Below are 22,425 nucleotides of genomic sequence, written 5' to 3' on the forward strand. Positions count from 1 at the left end.
TATTTATCTAAAAAAAATACTAAAATTATTTATATATAAAAAATTTTACATTAAAATTATTTTTTAAGAATATTTTTATTATCTTAAATTATTATTATGTATTTATATTATATATATAAATAATTATTTTCATATTTTAATAAAATTATTAAAATAAAAAAAAATAAATTTTTTATTGAAAAACATAAATCATTTTTTAAAATTAATTTAATTTTTTAATTAAAAAATATTTTTTATTAAATTAATTAAAAAAAAAAAAAACGAAGCCTTGAGTCTCTCTCTTCTCCTCTTCTCTCGCAGACCCAAACTTCTCTTCTCCATCGTCAGATCTCACCTCTCTCAATAAAAACAATTCCACCAGTCCCTTCTCTTTCTCTCTCTTTCATCTCGCGCCAAATACAAACTCTTTAACTAACCTTCCTCTCTCTTCTCCGTCAGGTATACTCTTCTCCTTCTTCTTCTCTCTGTACCTCAATTTCATAGATTAGGGTTTCTTATTTTCTTATGTAGATGTGTATGAATGTCTTGTTTGTAATATTTTGTTGAATTCGGGGTTTGATTCTTGCCAAGTTTGACTATGAACACTAATGTGAAAGGGGGGAAAAAGTTGATTACTTAATTAGTTTGTTAAAAATTCACTTGTTTGTGTATTTAATATGTGATCCAAGGTTTTGGGATGAAATTTTGCTTAAAAGAGGTTTTAGTTAGGTGGGTACTGCATGAAGTTTGAAATTTTAATGAAGTTTGTTGTAAATTTGATTCGTTGTAATTAGCGTCGACTATCTACTATTATGTAGGCGTGTGTGTGTTGGGCTACATCTGTCTTTGATTATAGGGATTTAGGTGACATGGCGGATAACCCAACAAGTCCGGCTGGAGGGAGCCATGAGAGCGGTGGCGAGCAGAGCCCGCGCTCCGGGGTGAGGGAGCAGGATAGGTACCTGCCTATCGCCAATATAAGCAGGATCATGAAGAAGGCCTTGCCGGCCAATGGAAAAATTGCTAAAGATGCCAAGGATACCGTCCAGGAATGCGTCTCTGAGTTTATCAGTTTTGTCACTAGCGAGTAAGTTCTTTAGAACCCTGACACTGGCTATGATTTTGGATTTTGACTATTAAGAATTGTTCCTTCTGGAATGCAGCACTTCTTTAGAAATAGCTGTGATTAGTGCGTTTGATGCTCAGTTTTTTATTTGTGAATGTGGATTGGTGCCTTCCAAAGCTGAGGGTTTAGTTAATTAGTTTTCTTATTGGTGTTGATGTTTTTGAAAAAGAGGGTTTTGTTTTAATGATTTGTACTTTTAGTTATGATGTTGCTATTTTGTAAGATGGGATCTCTGTTTTGGAAATTCTGCTTTTGTTTTGGAAATTATGATTTTTGTTTATGCTTTGTGATTGTTTTGTTTAGCAATGAGATTTTCTTTTGGGAAATGCAATTTTTTTTCTTTGCAAATTAGGATTAGCTTTCAAGATTGGGGCTCTGATTCAGTGTGATTTGATTGGGGTTTTTTGTTCCATAGGGCAAGTGATAAGTGTCAAAAGGAGAAGAGGAAGACAATCAATGGGGATGATTTGTTGTGGGCAATGGCAACATTAGGCTTTGAAGACTATATTGAACCACTTAAGGTGTACCTAGCTAGGTACAGGGAGGTAATTGATCTTTCACTTTCAAACACTCCTTTGCTGCTTGATCATGTTTTGGTTTTATTTTTTGGTTTGCATTCTGACAAAATTTCCTTTTTCATATTTGTTTTCGTGGATGATTGCAATACCACAGATGGAGGTAATTAAACTTTTTTCCTTTGACTAGATAGTGTTTTTTCTTTTTTGTTTTGGTAGATTATGTTGTGTAATTTCTGGAGTGACATTGTCAGCAAACTTTGGCAGGGTGACACTAAGGGATCTGCTAGGGGTGGAGATGGATCAGCTAAAAGGGATGCAATTGGAGGTCTCCCTGGTCAAAATCCACAGGTGACTTCCTGAAGACTTGCTTTTGAATTTTATTTTAGAGGTTAAATTTTCTTTAGTATTTTAATGATTACCCTAATTTATTGATTTCTTGCAATGTTGGTGAATGACAGTTTGTTATTCAGGGGTCAATGAACTACATTAGTTCCCAGGTATTTCTCTCTCTCCCTCTCTCTCTCTCTCTCTCTCTCCAAAAGAAAAGAAAAAAGAGAAAAGAGAGAGAAAAGAAAGAGGGTATACTTTGTTAATCAATGCTTGAATATGACAGCATTTACTTTCTCCCAAAGATGACAACCTGTTCATATTTTACATACTCATCATCTCATACATTTATTTCCTCTCACAAAAAACCTGTTCATATCTTGCATGATGTGATTGCTAATGGTAGAGACGTTAGATCTGTGAGCTCTATGAGAAACATACAAAAATATAAGTAGAGAGCTGATGAAAAATGTAGTTATGGATGATCACAGCAGAGCTGTCCTAGAGATGTTTGTCTGTATTTGATTTCCATAATTGTTGTTGTAATTGGTGGGAGTCAGAAAATTTGTAAAGGTTATTCTCAGCTGGTTTATCATTGTGGTTTTCTTTTTATTGTTACATAATAGCACTTAAAATCATGGGGGTTTTTTTTCAGTACTTTCATCCTTCAAGGTTTTTCAACAGTGCACTAATTGGATACTCATTCTCCTTCTCCTTATGCTTTAGGTAACATACAATTAAGATAATTTGCCTTATCAGCAATCTATATGTCATAATGTTATATGGTTTCAATTTTTGCAAACTTCATGCTGGAAAGGTTTTACAAATAGATGTTATAGGTGGAAACAGAAAGTTAAGTTTGCATGCATTTATTTTTCAACAATGTTAGAATTAATTAGAGAGAGAAATGAAGCATTGCATAGCATTTATATACTTGCTATTGTTTATAGATTTTGCAAGGATAGGTGTGATACCTCTAGCTGTATGCCTGTATCTATTAATAGTTTTTTGATCTCCTCTGCAAATCTTCTTTGGAGAGTGGAGACCTATCTTTAGGGGGGAAGACATGGGTTTGTTAAAGTTGTCATCGTCAATAATGATAATTTTAAAGTTCCTTGTCCTTCGTCTTCCACTGAAGCTTCTGCAGAAGAAATTATCACTTCAAGTTATTTTTTGGTCTGATCTTATATGTGCAAAAGTTTGTTTAATATAGTTAACTACGCAATTAGTCAAATGACAATGCTCATCGGGTAAACCATAAGCATGTGGATGAGAAGCCCCTTGTGACCAATAACTTGCTTTCCCTTCTTCTTCTTGGAACGTGAATCAGTAAAATTCTTAGATTTTTATCATTGTTTTAATCTGCTTGCATTGATAACCTTGTGGATGTAAGCTGATTGATTTTGCATAGGGTTACCATCTCCTTACCCTACTTAGAACTTCTTTTTTCCTTAAAAAAAAAAAATAAAAATTTTGTTTTTCTATGATGTGGTGGGCATATTTTAGTTCTCAACCAAAAATCCAACAGTATGTGTTGCGTGTGTATTATATATGAAAAAGTGACATCATTTGGCTGGGTGCCTGATGTTTGTTTTATTATATTTGAAGATGATCCAAGAGTGGTCTGAATCATCTGATGCTTGTCCCACTTTTTAGTCTGTGGTAGCAACTATCCTTTGAAGAACAAGGATGTAGTAGTGAACAATCTTTGGGAGTTTTTAAAAAAAAAAAAAAGGCTCTGCTGGACATCCTGATTGGTTGACTTTATCTGTCACATTTTGATGTGGAAAGATATTTCTAATCTATCTATAAGTTTTCTGAGACTGATGCAATATATTTTTAACCTATTGTCTAACTGCATTTTGTTAGTTGTTGTATGATATATCTATTTTAAAGTGTTGGATTATTAGGTAGGTTGTTAAGTTAAAGGCATGCTTCTTATCAGTGCATCTATGATGTTACCTCCTTACAAAATAGATTTATTCAAGGTTCTAATTGACTTCATGAGTCCATGAATGTGGTACCCATTGGCAGTATTAAGTTTTGGTTGTCATTGCATAATGCATATGGTTAAGTGAGAATTCTATTTACTTCTTTGCTTTCCGATCCATTATACATATAAATTGTTCTAACAATCAATATGGAAAACTAAATTAGGTGGTCTCTCTCTCTCTCTCTCTCTCTCTCTCTCTCTCTCTCTCTCTCTCTCTCTCTCTCTCTCTCTCTCTCGAATTTGTAATGTTAGTTTGTATTCTTATGGTTTTGTTTAACTCTTTACAGGCACAGGGACAACACATGATTGTTCCTTCCATGCAAGGCAACGAGTAGAGAGTTGTAGTTTCTCAGTTACCAATCTAATGAATTTTAGGGCCTGTAAAAATGTTTAGAATCAGCGCCTATAGCATCTATTATATTGGTTTATTGTCTGATTTGGACCGAAGTGCCAAGTATTCTTGGGACTTCGGTTTTGCTTAAGCCCTCTTCAGCTAAACAGCTTTAATAGGCACATAACTTCTGTAAATTTGATTTTTTTTTTTCTATTGAATCTAACAGATGTTCACCTGACTATTTAAAGAGACTGATTTCATGAAGGTTTGACATTGTGTGATGCCATCTTTGTATGCATATCATTCATCATTTTGCTGTCGAGGTCTGTTGACCCTGTTGTGTGGCAGTAATGTGGCCATAATGATGGTGGGAAAGGGGCAAATTTCTGGAATCCGACACACACCCTGAGAAGTGAGAACTAAGGAGCTCCAGCTTGCACCGCTATCAACCCTTTTTGTTGAGTCCTTTACCACTCATTAATTAAAAAAAATAATAAAAAAAATTTACTATTTAATCTCTACATTTTAATAAAATTAATTATTTAATCTCTTATTTTAAAAAATATACTATTTAGTCTTTTTACTTTTATTCTAATAAACTATTTAATATATTTATTAACTTTTTCATTAGTCAACAAATTTTAGTGTTAGTTAAATTATTATTTAATCTCTTTATTTTAATAAAATTAATTAGTTAGTTTTTATATTTTACAAAATATTATTATTTAGTTACTTTATTTTAGTGAAACTAATTAATTGATAGATATATTTTAAATAACATATTCGGAGATGAAAAATAAAAATTTTATTATGTTGAGAGTAAATTTGAATTTACAATTTTTTAAATTATTAAGTACTTTCATTTAATTATTTGGATATCATTTTTATGTTTTCTAGCTCAACAATGCTTGGTCAAATATTAATTAATCTAAATTTCATAACCAAAAAAAAAAATGATTCCTAATAGATAAAACACAAAAATAATAATCAAGAAATTGAATAAAATTTTACTTGAACAATCTTAAAAAAAGAATATAAATTCAGATTTAATTTCACATAGTAAAATTTTTATTTTCTCATTTAGGAATTTGTTTTTCAATATATTATATTTTTTTAGATACAGAGATCAACTAATTAGTTTCATAAAAATAAAGAAATTAAATAGTAATATTTTTTAAAATATAGGGACTAACTTGTTAATTTTACTAAAATAAAAGTTTAAATAATAGTTTGAATGGTATTAAAATCCATTAACTAGGGGCTAAATAGTTTAATTGAATCAAAATACATGAATTAAATAATATATTTTTTAAAGTAGAGAGATTAAATAATTAATTTTATTAAAATATAAAAATTAAATAAATAAATTTCAAAAAAATTATTCAACTTTGATTACGAGTCAGCATTTTGTTAATTAGATTAAGTTAAATAAATTTTTAATTAATTGTGTTCTTTTAATACTTTTACAATATATAATTTAAAAAGTAAAATAGTTTGTTGGGTTTTATCAAAAAAAGTTGGTTAGACCATTCGCTATTACTTAATTTATAAATTAATCATAAAAATAAAAATATATTTTTAATTAAATTATTTCTATTAATTGAATTATCATTTTAAAAAAATAATAATAAATTGATAATTTAAACTTTATTTTTAAAAAAAAAAAATATTAATCAAATTAAATTGATAATTGAATTACTATTCATTAAAATAAAATATATTGTAGTTTTGCACTACAGCTGGCCACGTTTTGCTCTCGGAAGAAAAATACGAGAAATGAAGTTCCACCTGGCAACCTTCGCGTGGGCTAATGTAAAACAATGCCATCTTCCCTTCTTCCCTGATCTCAACCTTTTTATTCTCACGAAAATTCTTGCAGTAAATTTGATTTATTATAAAATTTAAAATTTAAAATATAAATATATAAATATTATATATTTAATAAATAAATTTTACCATATATTTTAAATCTATAAAATCCTTATTATTTTATATGAATATTCATAATTTTAAGTTTGATTTATTTAAAAAATAAGCTATCAAATTGAGTTTTTATTAAATTAAATTTTTAATATTAAATTTTAATAACAAAAATATCAAAAAAAAACTTAAAAATCAAAACTCAAAAATCTTAAAATTTTTTTCATATATATATATATATTAGTTATTTCGATTAGATTTGATTTTTTTTTCTATTTTTTTATGAAAATAATCGAATCGAACTAATCAATTAAAATTATCAAAATTTATAAACTAAACTAAATTGATTAAATTTTAAAATTGAATCGATTAAACTGAATTAACTCGATTCGATTTAATTTTTCAGACGGAAACCTGCTCACCCCTACTTATCAACAAAACCCATCAATATTAGAACATGGTTCCAATTTGAGCAAATGCATTTCTTGGACTTTTGACACTTTGCTCTATTAATATTCCCATAACCACAATCTTTAATGACTGTATAGCATAAGTCATGTTATTGGGTGTGTGTAAATGCATAGACTCGATGCATAGGAATGTGCTCTGAAGATTATTTAAAGGAAAATTTAATTTTGATACTAATTTGAAAATATTTATATTTGAAATTAAAAAAAAAAAAAGAAAAGCTTTGTTTATGAATATTTAACTTTTTTTCAAAGAAAATGTTTTGATGTATCTAACCACGAAAATCAATTCAAATAATATCTGAATTTTATTTTTAATTTTTTCCAATATGCATTTAAATCTTGTATTTGTCAGTAATATTATAATCTGGGGATCAAAAATCTAATTTAATTTTTTTAGTATAGACTTGTTCTTCAATTGATAATTTTTTTTATTAATAAAATATTTTCCATTGATAATTTTTTTAAATACCTCAAATGTTAAAATAAAAAGAAAAAAAAATTTTAAAATTTTTTTTTATAAATAAATGGACTAATTTTAGTAATTAAAAGTACTAATTTTAAATAATGTGGCTAGGTTAGCACTTTGTATAATAGGAAAATCTCGCAGATTTTTTTTTTTTTTATAAATTAAGTCTTTATCTAATAAATTTATAATTTATTAATTAAGAAATAAACAAAATAGAAATGGAGCCCACACTACGTAGACAGGACGGTGGGTCCATGTGATCCAGCAGGAAGTTGGTCGCAGTGCCGTAATGGGGTTGACATATTAAGAGTATTTTTAAGCTTGATCATTTCCCATTACTGTAAGCTGAATCTAACGTAGATCAGTTAGATACGAGAACGTATTTAATAATTATTAAATTAAATATTTAAAAATTAATTAAAATTTATATAATAAAAAAATAACTTTATATATAAAAATTTAATTTAATAATTATTAAATCCATTCTTAAATTTTCTATAAAACTCAAAATTTTCTCACTACTAATTAAATTATTTCTAATTGACAATATATATTTTATTTTTTTAATTATTAATATTATTTTAATTAATATATGGATAAATATAAATATTTTTATTGATAATTATGAGTATCTAATTTTTAATTAAAAAAACCTTTATTATTATTTAAATATGAATATATTATGCTGCCTTGAGTTCTCAGTGTCTCTAATTTACAAGACAAACACAAAAATATGAGTCAGTTGCACTTTGACAATTAATCCGATGCTGTTAGAAAATTTTAATTGGGAGCTAATAGTAATATATTAATAAAATATTTTTTTTGTCATAGATTATATAAAATATATAATAAATAAAAAAAAACAAAAATATCAAACTATAAAAATTATTTATTTATTCAAAAAATTATTCCAAAATCTCTATGATAAATATAAATATTGTAAAATTTTAATTTTAATTATTACGTAACATCATAATATAAATTATATTATCTAAACAAATAGTTAAAATTAAAGTATTATGTCAAATTTTCAACAAAATTTATAGAATTAAAAGAGAAAAAATAAATATAAACCTCAAATATCTAGATTATATGACATAATAATATAAAATTAAAGAGACAAGAAAAATTATAAAATAATAAAACAATAAAATATTTATATCATATAAAAATTAATTCATATTTTAGTTCATTAATCTAAAATTTGAATGAAATTTGAGATCACTAATTTTATCTACGTGCACATATATAAATAAAATAGGTTTTTAATTAAAATAAAATAAAGAAGAGAAAGCAAGATAAATAAAAAAAAAAAGAAAAAAAATTATCTTCACTCATAGAAGGAGAGAAAGAGCAAAAATAATATATATATATATATATATATATATATATATATATATATATATAATTTTAAAATACGTGATAAAAATTTATTAAATTAATTTATATTTAATTTTCATCAAATAACAACTACAAATTCAATTTTAATTTATAAATATAAAAGTATAAATAATTAATTTTTAATTAAATGTTTATACTTATTTAATGATAATTAAATAATTTTAATGTTTTAATTTAAATTATAAATTATTGAAGGTCAATAAAAAAATTTGAGAGGACCAATTAATGAAAAATAAAAATTTATTACACTGATTTGATATTTTTAATAAATTGGGACAAATTTTTTTTAATCATTATATATTTATAAATTGCAGAATGAAAATTAGAAATTGGGACGAAAGGGTATAATTGGTAGCTCAAGAAATGACAGCAACCCGTAGTTGCAGCTGATATTTTCTGAAACGACCGGCCTTCTGACTTGGCACTGCTGGACGCGTACGTTAAATTCGTTGTCGATTCAACGTACGGCCTTTAGCTGTCCCTTCCCTTATGTCCGTCCCGGACTTCCCTGCGCGTGTCACGGCGCTGTCCTAAATTACATTTTGGCCCTTGATTTTATTTATAAATTTTTTAAAAATAATTATTATTTTATTGTTAGCTGAAATTGGGAAATTATTGTAAACATTTGACATGGTGCGTCAATTGTAGTAATTTCTCGTCATAAATCCTTAAAGAAATTAAGCATACCATCTACTCATGTGCGAGGGTACACAAGTAATAATGTCTCATGATGAAATAAGAAAACATTTTATTTAATTTAAGTATTATCATCTTAGCTAGTTTGCAAATTATCTTTTTGAGTGCGATACTAATAAATAAATTTGTTGCTACTAAATTATGAGTTTTCTAGTGATTATCAAGTTTTTATCTTACTATATATATCGTAAAAATTCATGAGGTTAAATTTTAATAATTTTGTTTATAAATTTTCTATAAAAAAAAAAGTAAAATAGATTTAGTAGTAACCTAAAAGCTTAATCACTAAAAGTCTTTTCATTTTTACACTTTCATATTTTTTTTTTTAGAATGTACACTTTAGTAATGTTAAAATGCCACTCATTTCTCAATTAATGAATTGATGTAAAAATTTTTCTGCCCTAAAGAAACTCAAGACCATCGACATGATTTAGTTGTTTAAATTTAAAGTTAACACCACTAAAATGATTTAAGTCAACTTGGCTTAACTTCTTAGTTATCACTTGATTTGTATGCGATGGTCCATCTAAAAATTTGACTCTTCTTTGTGACTTAGCTTTACAAGTTTTTTTTTTTTTTTTTTTTTTTTTTTTTTTTACTAGCCTATGAATTCACTTGGGTTTGGCTTATGATAGCACTATCCGCCGTATTTTTTCTAATCTTATATTGTACTTGTTCTGATACCATGTGAAATTTTCTCTAACCAAGAGAATGCTAAAAATTAGTGGCATGATTTAATTATTTGAACTTGATATTGCCTCTACCAATATGATTTAAATCAATTTGATTTGGCTCTTTTTTTATTTTTTTTTAGTTATTTTTAATTTTTTAATACGAGACTCTAAACATAAATCAATACATTAATCTTATAATATAGTCTTGTTTATACTTAAATATATGCATCCAATCAATATATATATATATATATATATATATATATATATATATATATATATATATATATATATATATATATTTTAGTGGAGTGAATTGGTACAAGAATTTTCTGGTCTAGAATATTGGTAAGGGATTTTTTTATATAGTCTTGTTTATACTTAAATATATGCATCCAATCAATATATATATATATATATATATATATATATATATATATATATATATATATATATATATATATATATATTTTAGTGGAGTGAATTGGTACAAGAATTTTCTGGTCTAGAATATTGGAAAGGGATTTTTTTAGAGATCACCCAACAGGCATAATTTTTTGCATTTTTTTTTGTGTGAAAAATATTGAATAACAAAGAGGGAGAGGACAATTAATAATATAGTAGAATTCACATTATTATCCAATTTATGGACCCACAAATTAATATATATAGTTTTATTTATTTAGTGCAAATGACATCCCAACTCATTGTTTCCATGATTATCTTTGTAAATGTAGTCAAATATTTTGCCATATTATGATAATTAATTAATAAGAAAGCAAACACAATTAGATTTATAATTAATACTAAAATTTAAAATGGAGAAAACCTTGATTGATTGGTCAGTGTCAATTAGGTGAAGCAACATGGATTTCTTCATTATTATCTTTATTTTCTTTGAAGTTTATAGTTCCTTTAAAAATTGGAGGTTTGGGAATTCGAATCTAAATTTATTAAATGAATTATATTTTATATTTTTAATCACTAAACAAAATGAAGGTAAATAATTATAAAATTTTAATTTAAATTTAAATAAATTTAATTTTTTTAAAAAATAAAATAATATTTTTCCTAATTTTAATAATAAAATTTAATTTTATATTTTAAACATTAAAAATTATTTATTATTAAAAAAATTTAAATTAATTCAACTCAAAAATAAAAATTAAGAAAATAGAATTGAGTGCTAAAAGGGAAAATAGAAAAATGAGAATGTAAAAGAAAAAGAAAAAACCATGGGCTGTCTGGACTTTTCACATACGAAATTGAATCACTTCTTGACGCGCAAACTTACAGCGTGAAATAGATTTTCCCGTAAACTTCATTATTAAATCCTTGATGCCGGCGCGTAAAAGCAACGACCTTGTCACACCAAGAGATGATGAGTGCCACACTGTAGTTTGCATACGTGTATATATATGAGTGTGTGAGGAAGATGGCGATTGCCCAAAGCCTCCAAATTCTTTATTCCCTCTCATCCACCGCCTTGTATCACCCGTCTTCTCCAAAACCTACTTCTCTCCTGGCTCTGAACCTCACCGTATTTTCATCGCCGTCGAGTTTGAGTGGTATATTAATATAAAGAATAAGAAGAATGCTGATGTAAAGGGATTTTTGAGGATTTTGTTTTGGTGGAAGGAATTAATATAAATAAGAAGAAGAAGAAGAACAAGAAGAAGAAGAACGACAATGAACAGCAATATTGGGCCTTTTGGAGATACTACACTGACCAAAGTGTTTGTTGGAGGGTTAGCATGGGAGACACCTAAGGAGGCCATGAGAGAACATTTTGACAAGTATGGTGAGATCTTGGAGGCTGTGATTATCTCCGATAAGGTCACCGGCAGATCCAAGGGCTATGGATTTGTAAGTGTTACGGTTCAACTCCACAGCAGGATATTGTACAGCACTTACAAGTGTTGATAATTAGTTATTTTCTCTTCTTCTATTTGGTTTTTGATAGGTGACGTTTAAGGATGCTGAAGCAGCAAAGAAAGCTTGCGAGGACGCTAATCCAATCATCAACGGCCGCCGCGCCAACTGCAATCTGGCTTCGCTTGGTTCTCGCCGCCGGAGGTCCGGCTCTTCGGCTCCTCCTCAACAAGGTATACGATATATTCTATGTTATGAATTTCCCTTTTCATGTATGAAAACAAAAATTTGTGCAGATTTTCACATTTTATCTCAATTTAAAGTCAACTTTCTTCATGTTAAAATCAATGAGATTGTTTAGGTGATGGGTCCTTGCTATGTTTATAGAAACTTTTTAACAAAGGCTATGGCTATATATTAAATATTTATATATAAATTTATATTTTTTTATTTACATTTAATTAATTTTATATATATTTTTAATATAAATATTTAATATAATAATTATTAAGCTGACATGAATTCGAATTTATGCCATTTTTAAAATTTTATTTAAATTTATTAATTTATTAGGTACTGAGCGATATATTTAGAAAAAAATAAAGAATTTTCATGTTTTCTTATATAAAAGGAATATTTCTTTTTAAATTAAAAAATAAAATTGATGTTTGCATATTTCACATTTTTAAAATTTAATTAAAATTTAAACCATAATTTTGTGTCATTGTTCATTATTTTCTATCATAACAAAATTTATATTTTTCAAATGAAAAATATTTTTTTTATAATTAAAATTATACTATAATTTTTCATAATTAAAATTGAGCAAATTATTTCAAAAAAATATTTAATAATAATAAATAATCATATTATAAAATAAATAAATAAATAACATATATTAAAAAGTTTTAAAAGTAAAATAAGTTTTAAAATATTTTACATATTTTTTATATTTTTCATAAAAATAAAAATAAAATTTCTTAAAAAATAACAATATTTTTCCCATGTAAACACCTTTACCAGCTTCATTTTCTTTAATATACATATTGGTTAACTAAATGCCATGATTTCAACTATAAATTTTAGGATCCAACGTTAGACCGAGGTCCACATCATCAGCACCAGCCCATCACGTGCAGTGGTACTATCCGGCGGGTTCACCTGCATCCCCATTTCATCATCAGCACCATCAGGCCGTTCCTTTTTATGGGTAATCTAAGCTTTGTTCATCTCCTCTGTAGCCATGTAATTTATACAAATGAATGAACTTGAGTCTTACGATACGCTACTCCTCTTGTGCAGGTACACCCCAACTTATGTTGCCACTGACGTCAGTTACAATCACGTGAGTGATCAATTTGCACTTACTATTATATTTTTTAAAAAATTTTTAGTATTATTATTAAAAATATATGAAATTAGATAATAATTATCTGTATTTTGTTACGTTTGGTTAACTGTATGGTGTGATGGATCCACAGAAGCTGAGCTACACAGGCGGGTCCTACATAAACGGGCATTTCTCTCAGGTGTACCCAGGACAGTCTATTATAGGTGCCAATGCAGTAATGCCAATGTACCCGCTTTATCACTTCTATCAATCACAGACAATGGGCCTACCTGCCCATATTTTCCCACCAACCACAGCGGGACTCATAAACACTGTCCCCACAATAATGTCGAAGCCCCCATCGATAGCTCCTAGCTCAGGTAACATATACTATACTACGCGATGATGATGACGAACTGATGATCGTATGGGAGCTTTTGTGTGGTGGCATCACATGGTAACATATCATTCTGTCACGTGCCTATGTGATTGAGTTGGGTCCACTGCCAACTGGCACCCTTAGAAACCCACGTGCCAAAGAAGACCAAAATGCCCTTTTAGTCAGTGTGTGTATCCGCTTAGCTGGTTGATGAATGCTGGTTTTATGTGCTTTGTTCCATTCATTGTCTCCACCACCTCGTGTGATTTTATTCACTGCCAGCTTGTGTCTTTCAAGAACCCTAACAACTTCCTTAATTATCATCACTAAATATTATGATTAATCGAGCCTGCAACCACTTAGTATTACCCTATGAAGGACATATCTTTCCTATCCTATATCTTATATCTTATATCTTAAATTTTTATATACAAAAATCATACCTTAATTCTAAATTAATTCGAGTTAGTTATATAAATTATTTCTTGCTATTTAATTTTATTAGACATCAAATTCACATTAACACTCGAAACTTATAAGTCTTTTGAAATCATTTCACTCCATATCATCTTAGGTCTCTCTCCTTCTCACTCCTTTTTGTGTTAACTTATTACATTTTTCATCTTCGGGCATTTGATACTCTATGTCGGACATGACTAAATTATTTTAATTAGTCATCTTTTATTTTATTTTCATTATGTGCTGCATGCATTCTCTGATGAATGTGTTTCAAATCTTGTCTATTATCGTGTTATCATACATTCATTTTAATATTTGTATTTTTTTTACATTCATTTATGTTATCCTTATATATCCAATATTCACTCTCATGCAAACTTGATGTATTAAATTTGTATATATTGAAAAAAAAATGTGAACTGATATTACAAAGACAGTTTGCTTGGCTGTGGAATAGGTACAATTGACACAAGGGAAAGTTTTAAAAAGGTTGGTTAAACAAGGGAAATGGAGGAGGACACTGGAGAGGATTGCAGATGCTGCAGAAAAACATTATTTTCTCATCTGTACTGATGTGGCTCTTCTTTCCTGTTCATCTTTATCTTTACTTTATTTATTTATCATTAATTATGATTCTTAGGTGTTTGATAAGATTCTTTCATTCCCATCTTCTCTCTCTTGTGATCTCAATTCTCAGCCTCTAACATCTAAGCTTGAGCTGTGATGAACTGAACTATTAGAGAAAAAAAAAAAAAAGTATAAGAAGTCTGCAATCATCCTCATCAAAAAGAAGTCTGCAATCATGTAATGCTGCATAAAAGCCTGCATCTTCTAATAATGTGTTGTCAACTTGTTATATATCTATGTATGCATGAACTTTTTTAAAAGAAAAGACTGTATACATGAACTTTATTCATTATTAACTGTTTGTAAAGTATTAATAATATCACAGTGTTTTATCATTTGAGAAATGTTTGCAAATTTTCTTTGAAGGGATTTTATAGTTTAATCTTCTTGAATAAAATAACATTGTGTTTGAATGAAATATTTAAAATATGTGAGATTTGAATTTAATAAAATTATAAATTTTTTTTATTGATTAAAATGATAAATTTATATTATTATGCTCATTTAATTGTAGATTTGAAATGCTCTATAAAATAGTATTATTTTAAATTCATTTTAAAAAATTAATAAGTAAAATGATATTATTTAAAATCTATAATTTATTAATAATTTATACTAAAATTAATCAAAATTTCTTGTTTCAAATTTTGGTATCTTGCAACTCATCCTTAAAAAAAAGAAAAGTAATATGAAGGTGTAATACAGAGAAATTTATTAATAAAGAAATACATTACAATATCTAAAGGATGGGATTGATTTGTTTGTAATGATAATGCACATGTGGGAGTTTGGGAATTTAAAACAAAGAAAAGACATAGGCTCATAAGCTAAATTTTGTATGAAAATGAGTTTAATAATCGTTAAATTATATATTTATATATAAATTTATAAAAAATAATTTTTAAAATTTTTTTTATATAATTTTAAACTTATATTAAATAAATTAAAAAAATATATATATTCTCCCTCTAACAAGCAGGGAAGGACAACTCTTAAGGTTAAACTTATATCAGAGGCAATCAAGAAAAATATATACCTCTCCCTCTAAGAAGCAGTTTAGCATTCTATCTTGAGAACTTATATTAGTTGGGCCCAAAATGTTGCAAAATTGAGCCTTAAATTTTGACCCTCCTAATTTAAGTTTGGGCTGGGCCTACTGGGTCTATAAGAATATCCAATTGCACTCATCATGCATTAATATGCAGCTTCAGCTCCACTCATCATGATTGTATGAAGATTTTAATTTGAAAAAATTATTATTTAATCTATATATTTTAATAAAATTAACTATTTAACTATTGTATTTTGATATTATAGTCTATGTATTTTATTTTCGTTAAATTATATAATCCCTCAATTAATAATTTTTTCGTTAGTCAATACCAGTTAAATTATTATTTAATATCCATATTTTAGTGAAATTAATTAGCTAGTTTTTGTATTTTAAAAAAATATTAATTAGTCTTTCTAATTTGGTTTCATTAATTATTTAGTTCCATAATTTTTTATACCTAAAATACTATAATTCTCTCCTTTTTATCTCTCTTTTACCCTCCCTTATTTCTTTCTCCACATATTTTTTCTCCTCCACACTCACACTTTTCTCCCCTTACTCTCTCTCTCTATTTTTCATATTTTGGAAAAAAAAAAAAAGTAAAATTGTTTATGTAAAAAGATTAATCAGTTTTCTAAATCTTTAAGTAATCAAGAAAAATTATTTCTTAGTAAAAAAATACAAAAATGATGTCCAAACAATTGAATGAAAATATTTTAATAATATTGAAAAATGTAAACTCAAATTTAGTCTTTACATATCAAAATCTTCATCTTTACCCAAGAATATATTTTTTAAAATATTGTATTTTCAAAATATATGGATCAATTAATTAGTTTCACTAAAATAAAGAGACTAAATAATAATATTTTTCCAAATATATGGATCAACTAATTAATTTCTTTAAAATAGATTAAATAGTATATTTTTCAAAATATAAGAACCGAATTAATTATTCGTTAAAATTTAAAGATTAAATAGTAATTTTTCTTTTTAATTTTAATTACTAATTATTTTTATACTTTAAAAAAAATATTTTACTTTATTTTAAATTTGATTTATATATAGTAAATCTGAAGTTAAAGGGAAGTGAAAGTTTCTCTAATTTTATGCTGATCTCACTGAATTTGTTGATTTTGGTGTTTGATTTCAAATTCATCATTTTTTTTTGATATTTTTATTGTAAATTTTAGTCTATTAAATTTTCCAATTAATGAGATATATTAATTATTATATTATTAAACTTATTATATAGTTTTAATTTAAAGTATTTAAGTAAATGTGATTAAAAATTTTATATTTTTATTCTATTTATTAAATATTAAAAATTTTCTTATATAATTTGTTGTTTGTCGACAGTGAGGAGAATTTATATAATTTTTGTAATTTATATTTTATTTTGTTTATGATATTATTTATTGAAAAATTTCTATAGAATGGTCATTATTTGGTATAGACTTTTTTGTTAAATGTTAAATTTTATTAAAAAATTAGGAAAAACTTATTCAATGGCTCATACCACAATGTGGGACTGGCATATAATAAATTTGCCCTAGCCAAGCTATGAACTGCTAAATTAGTTTGTCTCTGAACCCAAACCAAGGTCCAATTCAACCCATGGGACAATAAATCCCTACAATCCTAAATCACTTGACCAAATTCAGTCCAATCTTTTGCATCAAAATGGAATGCTTCCACCACCACTTTTAAGTCCATCTCAATCACCACATTGGAGAAATTATTTTCATTTAACCAATTAAGAACTTCCCTAAAACCTAGAAGCTCAGCATCCCTAGGAGAAAGATAACCCTCCCGAAAACTAGAAATTCCCATGAGAAACTTACTATGGTGATTGTGAAGAAGAGCACCATAACTAGACTTTCGAGCCTCTTGGAAAATACCTGCATCAATATTACACTTTACGAAACCCACACCAGGACACTTCCATGCACCTGGTGCTCTTATTGAGTAGGATCAAATATAGTTGGAGACTCAACCTTGGCATTCGCCATTTGCCAATCATTTAGGAAGATTGTAGCCTGAGCAACTATTTCATCTATAGGAGCACATTTCGACAATACCATATAAACCACATAACTACACATACCGTAGGAATCATATCATGATTTAATGAGTTGAAAACATGGGATATAAATTCTACATATGAAGAAAACAATACGTTTGCAAAAGAGGTTCCCACTTTGGTTTATGGCACCTAGCAAAGACATGCACCACATCTTCCAAATCAACATAAAATAGACAAGGTGTATCAGTAGAATTGCCCTTCTCCGCTAGTTTGGCCTTAGTGGGAAGAATATCCCTTGCCAAATGCCACATAAAGTTTTTAAGCTTCGGTGGAATAGCCAACCTTCAGATACTTCTCCACTCCCCAGGAATCCTAAAGGATGATAAAGCAATATCATGAGCCATTAATAAATAGTACCCAGACTTAACACTATACGTACCAAACTTAGCACTGTACATACCAGACTTAGTATAATGCCAAATCCTCTTATCATTCTATGAAGAGTAGCTAAGAGGGATTCTAGAAATCGCATCCACATCATACGATAATAATAACTCAGATAAGAGATGAACATTCCACGAAATTCCATCTTTATTAATGAGCCCCGAAACTGTAAAATCATCCAACCCCGCAATCAAAGGAGTTTCTAAAAAGAAATTACCATCTCTAGCAATTCAAGGATCACTCCAAACATTGATATTAATACCACTTCTCACTCGCTATCTAACACCTCTAACAAGCACATTCTTTAATAGAAATAAGCTTTTACAAACGAAGCTAGGGTTAGAACCCAATTCTGCATCCATGAAATCCCTCGAGGGTAATTTTTGGCTTTGAGAATCCTACTAAGAAAAGCATTCTCCAACCCTACTTACGTAGCATGGCTAAATTAAAGAAGTGTAGATGATGAAAACCCAACCCGCCAAACTCCTCAATCACACACATTCTATCTTAAGAAAGCCAATGAATATTCTTTTGACCATTACCTTTAGAACCCCACCAAAATGAGTTCATTATCCCCTGCAATTCATCACATAATGATAGAGGGATAGCAAAGACACTCATGCAGTAAGTAGGAATTGCTTATACCACAGCTTTTAAAAGTACCTCTTTACTTGCTCAAGAGAGAAATTTACCCTACCAACTACTTATTCTCTTCCATAATCTCTCCTTTAAAAAAGCAAACACCTATTTCTTATTTTACCAATGAGAGAAGATAAGCCCAAATAATACCCATGATCCAAAGGGGAGAGGACCCCTAAGAAAGAGCACATCTCATTCCTTAACTCAACAAGCGTATTATTTGGTATAAACTTAATTTTTTATTTTATCTTAAATTTATTATTTACAATAATTTTTTATGAATAAAATAACATAATATAATTTCAAAGTATAGAAAAATACTTTTTTTTACTACCTCATCTAATCGCTGGTTTAAATATATTATAATTAAAAATCAATTTAAATTTTTTTATAAATATATTTATTTTCATTTAAAATAGTTTATTCTGAACTCAACTCAACTCAACTAAGCCTTTATCCCAAAAATTTAGGGTTTGCTACATAGATTCTCTTTCTCCACTCTAAACGATTTTGGATTAAATCCTCGAAAATGTATAATACTTCTAGGTCATGTTATACTACTCTCCTCCAGGTCAGTTTAGGTCTACCCCTTCTTTTCTTTCTATCATCTAACCTAATGTGCTCTACTTGTCTAACTGGAGCCTCCGTATGTCTACGCTTCACATGACTAAACCACATCAATCTCCCATCTCTCAACTTATCCTCAATTGGCATCACTCCTACCTTTTCTCTAATACTCTCATTACGGACTTTATCTAGTCTAGTATGGCCACTCATCCACCTTTACATTCTCATCTCCACAGCTCTTATCTTAGACACATACTATTCATTCAGTGTCCAACACTCACTATTATATAATATGGCCAGTCGTATGGCAGTATGATAAAATTTTCCTTTGAACCTATTGGAAATCTTACGATCACATAAAACTCCCGTGGCACGTCTCTACTTCAACCATCCGGCTTTAATCTTATGACTAACATCCTCCTCACATCCCCTATCTACTTAAAGGACTGAGTCGAGATATTTAAAGTGATTACTTTGGACAGTACCACTTCATCCAAATTAACTCCTTCCCTATCACCAGTTCGACCTTCACTGAACTTGCAATGCATGTATTCTGTCTTCGTTCTACTCAACTTAAAGCCCTTTGACTCTAGAGTATTTCTTCAAAACTCTAGCTTTCTATTGACTCATTCTTGCGTCTCATTTATTAGAACTATATCATCCGCAAATATCATGCACTAAGGGATACTCTCTTGTATATGTTTCGTCAATTCATCTAAAACTAATGTAAAAAGGTAAGGGCTTACAACTGAACCTTGGTATAATCCAACTGAGATAGGAAAATCTCTTGTGTCCCCTCCCACTGTGCGTACAATAGTAGTTGCTCCTTCATACATATCTTTTAACACTTGTATGTACCTAATAGATACCCTCTTTTATTCTAACACTCTCCATAAGACATCTTTTGGAACACTGTCATAAGCCTTCTCCAAATCGATAAAAACCATATGTAGATCTTTCTTCACATTTCTATATTTCTCCATCAAGCTTCTAATGAGAAAGATCGCTTCTAATGAGAAAGATCGCTTCTATAGTTGTCTTATATATATAATTTTTTGTCTTTCTTTTAATAGCATAATGTTGTGGAGATTGTTATAAACTTATCTCATATAAGAAGAAATTTTAAATGCATTAGATTAAATATTTATATATAGATTCATGTATATATACTTTAATTAATTTTAAATAAATCTCCATACACATATTTATTTTAACAGCTGTAAAACTCATTCTAATATATGTATTTTAATTGAACACTGCAGTGTTTTTTTTTTTTTGAGAATTAGAACATTTTACTTTAATTTCAGACATATTTAAAAGATAATAACAATCTAGATTTTTAATTTTTTATATTAAAAAATGCAAATTTTTTTTAAGGATGAACATTAAATAATACATGGTAAATTATTAATTTAGAATAGTAATTTGAACCGTGGAGCGGAATGAAGCCTTTATCTCATAAATTTTACAGAGATTTTTGAAATAAAAAATTAAAAAAAAAACTACGGAATCACTGTTTGAGCGAGAAAGGACAAACTGTATAAAAAGAGAAGGCATAGAATAGATTGGCTGGCATTATTTGCATGGAAATATTATTATTTATTTTCTATTTTATTAAAATTAATTATTTAATTTTTTTATTTTAATATTTAGATAACTACACTTTTTAAATTTTTACAATGCTACTTTATATTATAAAAATTATTAATTAAATATTAAATTTTTTTAACTCTTACCAATCTTATTCTACCGTAATAAATTGTTATCTTACTAATGGAGATGTCATGTCAACCGGAGATCAGATGTCACGTCATGCCAATGATAGGGTATAATTAATAAAAATTGAAAAATATAAGATTTAATTAGCAATTTAATTAGTATAAAATATAATTGTAAAAATAATTAAAAGTACAAGGTTTTTTTGATAATTTCTTTTAAATTTATTAAATTTTAAAATATAAATTATTAGTTATAAATATATTTTATGTAAATTATTAATTAAAATATATAAATTTAAATAGGTTTAAATATTATTCAAGTAATATAATTAGATTTGGAATTGATTTAGGTATTTAAAATTATTTAATAAGATTCTAAACTCAAAGAAAATGCCTGATGAATGAAGGAGGAGTATTTTAGTACCTATTTTTAAAAATAAGAGAGATATACAGAGTAGCTCGAACTATAAGTGAATTAAACTCATGAGCCATACTATGAAGTTGTGGGAGAGAGTTGTGGAACATCGACTACGTCATGATACTTCTATCTCTCTTAATCAATTTGGCTTCATGCCCGATCGTTCAACTATGGAAGTAATCTTTCTCATTAGAAACTTGATGGAAAAGTATAGAGATGTGAAGAAAGATCTACACATTGTTTTTATTGATTTGGAGACTTATGATAGTGTTCCAAGAGATGTCTGAGTGTGTTAGAATAAAAGAGGGTATCTATTAGGTACATATAAGTATTGAAAGATATGTATGAAGGAGCAACTACTATTGTGCGCACAGTGGGAGGGGACACAAGAGATTTTCCAATCTCAATTGAATTACACCAAGGATCAGCTATAAGCCCTTAACTTTTTACACTAGTTTTAGATGAATTGACGAAACATATACAAGAGAGTATTCCTTAGTGCATGATGTTTGCGGATGATATTGTTCTGATAGATAAGACGTGAGAAGGAGTCAATAGAAAATTAGAGCTTTGGAAAAGTACTCTAGAGTCAAAGGGCTTTAAGTTAATAGAACGAAGATAGAATACATGCATTGCAAGTTCAGTGAAGGCCAAACTGGTGATAGGGAAGGAGTTAGTTTGGATGGAGTGGTACTATCCTAAAGTAATCACTTTAAATATCTCGGCTCAGTCTTTTAAGTAGATAGGGGATGTGAGGAGGATGTTAGTCAAAGGATTAAAGCCGGATGGTTGAAGTGGAGACGTGCCACGGGAGTTTTATGTGATCGCAAGATTCCCAATAAGTGTTAGTAGTATGCCCTAGAGCATATCATTTAGTATGTATCTTGTACATATTTTTAATAATAAAAGGCATTTCCACTTTTCCGTTTACATAATATATTTATGTGTAATAGAAAAGGTCCATATATATTTTGTTAGAAATATTATT

The 22,425-nt window shown here is 28.0% G+C and overlaps 2 protein-coding genes across 5 annotated transcripts; both read left to right on the forward strand.

Moving 5' to 3' along the window:
• The first annotated feature begins 261 nt into the window (after positions 1-261).
• Positions 262-4,541, forward strand: LOC110649454 (nuclear transcription factor Y subunit B-1). Of its 3 annotated transcripts, XM_021804036.2 has the most exons (7): positions 262-438; positions 836-1,066; positions 1,521-1,650; positions 1,778-1,783; positions 1,888-1,971; positions 2,082-2,120; positions 4,231-4,541. In XM_021804036.2, exons 2-7 carry the CDS (start codon positions 849-851, stop codon positions 4,276-4,278), a joined length of 525 nt encoding a protein of 174 aa, XP_021659728.2. In that variant the 5' UTR covers positions 262-438; positions 836-848; the 3' UTR covers positions 4,279-4,541. The 3 variants fall into 3 exon arrangements, 1 of the variants encoding a protein (XP_021659728.2); XR_009150688.1 differs by having other exon boundaries at positions 270-438; positions 798-1,066; positions 1,521-1,783; XR_009150689.1 differs by having other exon boundaries at positions 270-438; positions 844-1,066; positions 1,521-1,783.
• Positions 4,542-11,305: 6,764 nt separating this feature from the next.
• Positions 11,306-14,595, forward strand: LOC110649869 (probable RNA-binding protein ARP1). 2 transcript variants are annotated; one of them, XM_021804605.2, is made up of 6 exons: positions 11,306-11,770; positions 11,868-12,009; positions 12,863-12,986; positions 13,079-13,121; positions 13,258-13,486; positions 14,382-14,595. In XM_021804605.2, exons 1-6 carry the CDS (start codon positions 11,594-11,596, stop codon positions 14,399-14,401), a joined length of 735 nt encoding a protein of 244 aa, XP_021660297.2. In that variant the 5' UTR covers positions 11,306-11,593; the 3' UTR covers positions 14,402-14,595. The 2 variants fall into 2 exon arrangements, with proteins under 2 accessions (XP_021660297.2, XP_021660296.2); XM_021804604.2 differs by having other exon boundaries at positions 14,402-14,595.
• The last annotated feature ends 7,830 nt before the right edge of the window (positions 14,596-22,425 follow it).

This window comes from Hevea brasiliensis, chromosome 8 (assembly GCF_030052815.1).
Source record: "Hevea brasiliensis isolate MT/VB/25A 57/8 chromosome 8, ASM3005281v1, whole genome shotgun sequence".
NCBI classification, from domain to species: Eukaryota; Viridiplantae; Streptophyta; class Magnoliopsida; order Malpighiales; family Euphorbiaceae; genus Hevea; species Hevea brasiliensis.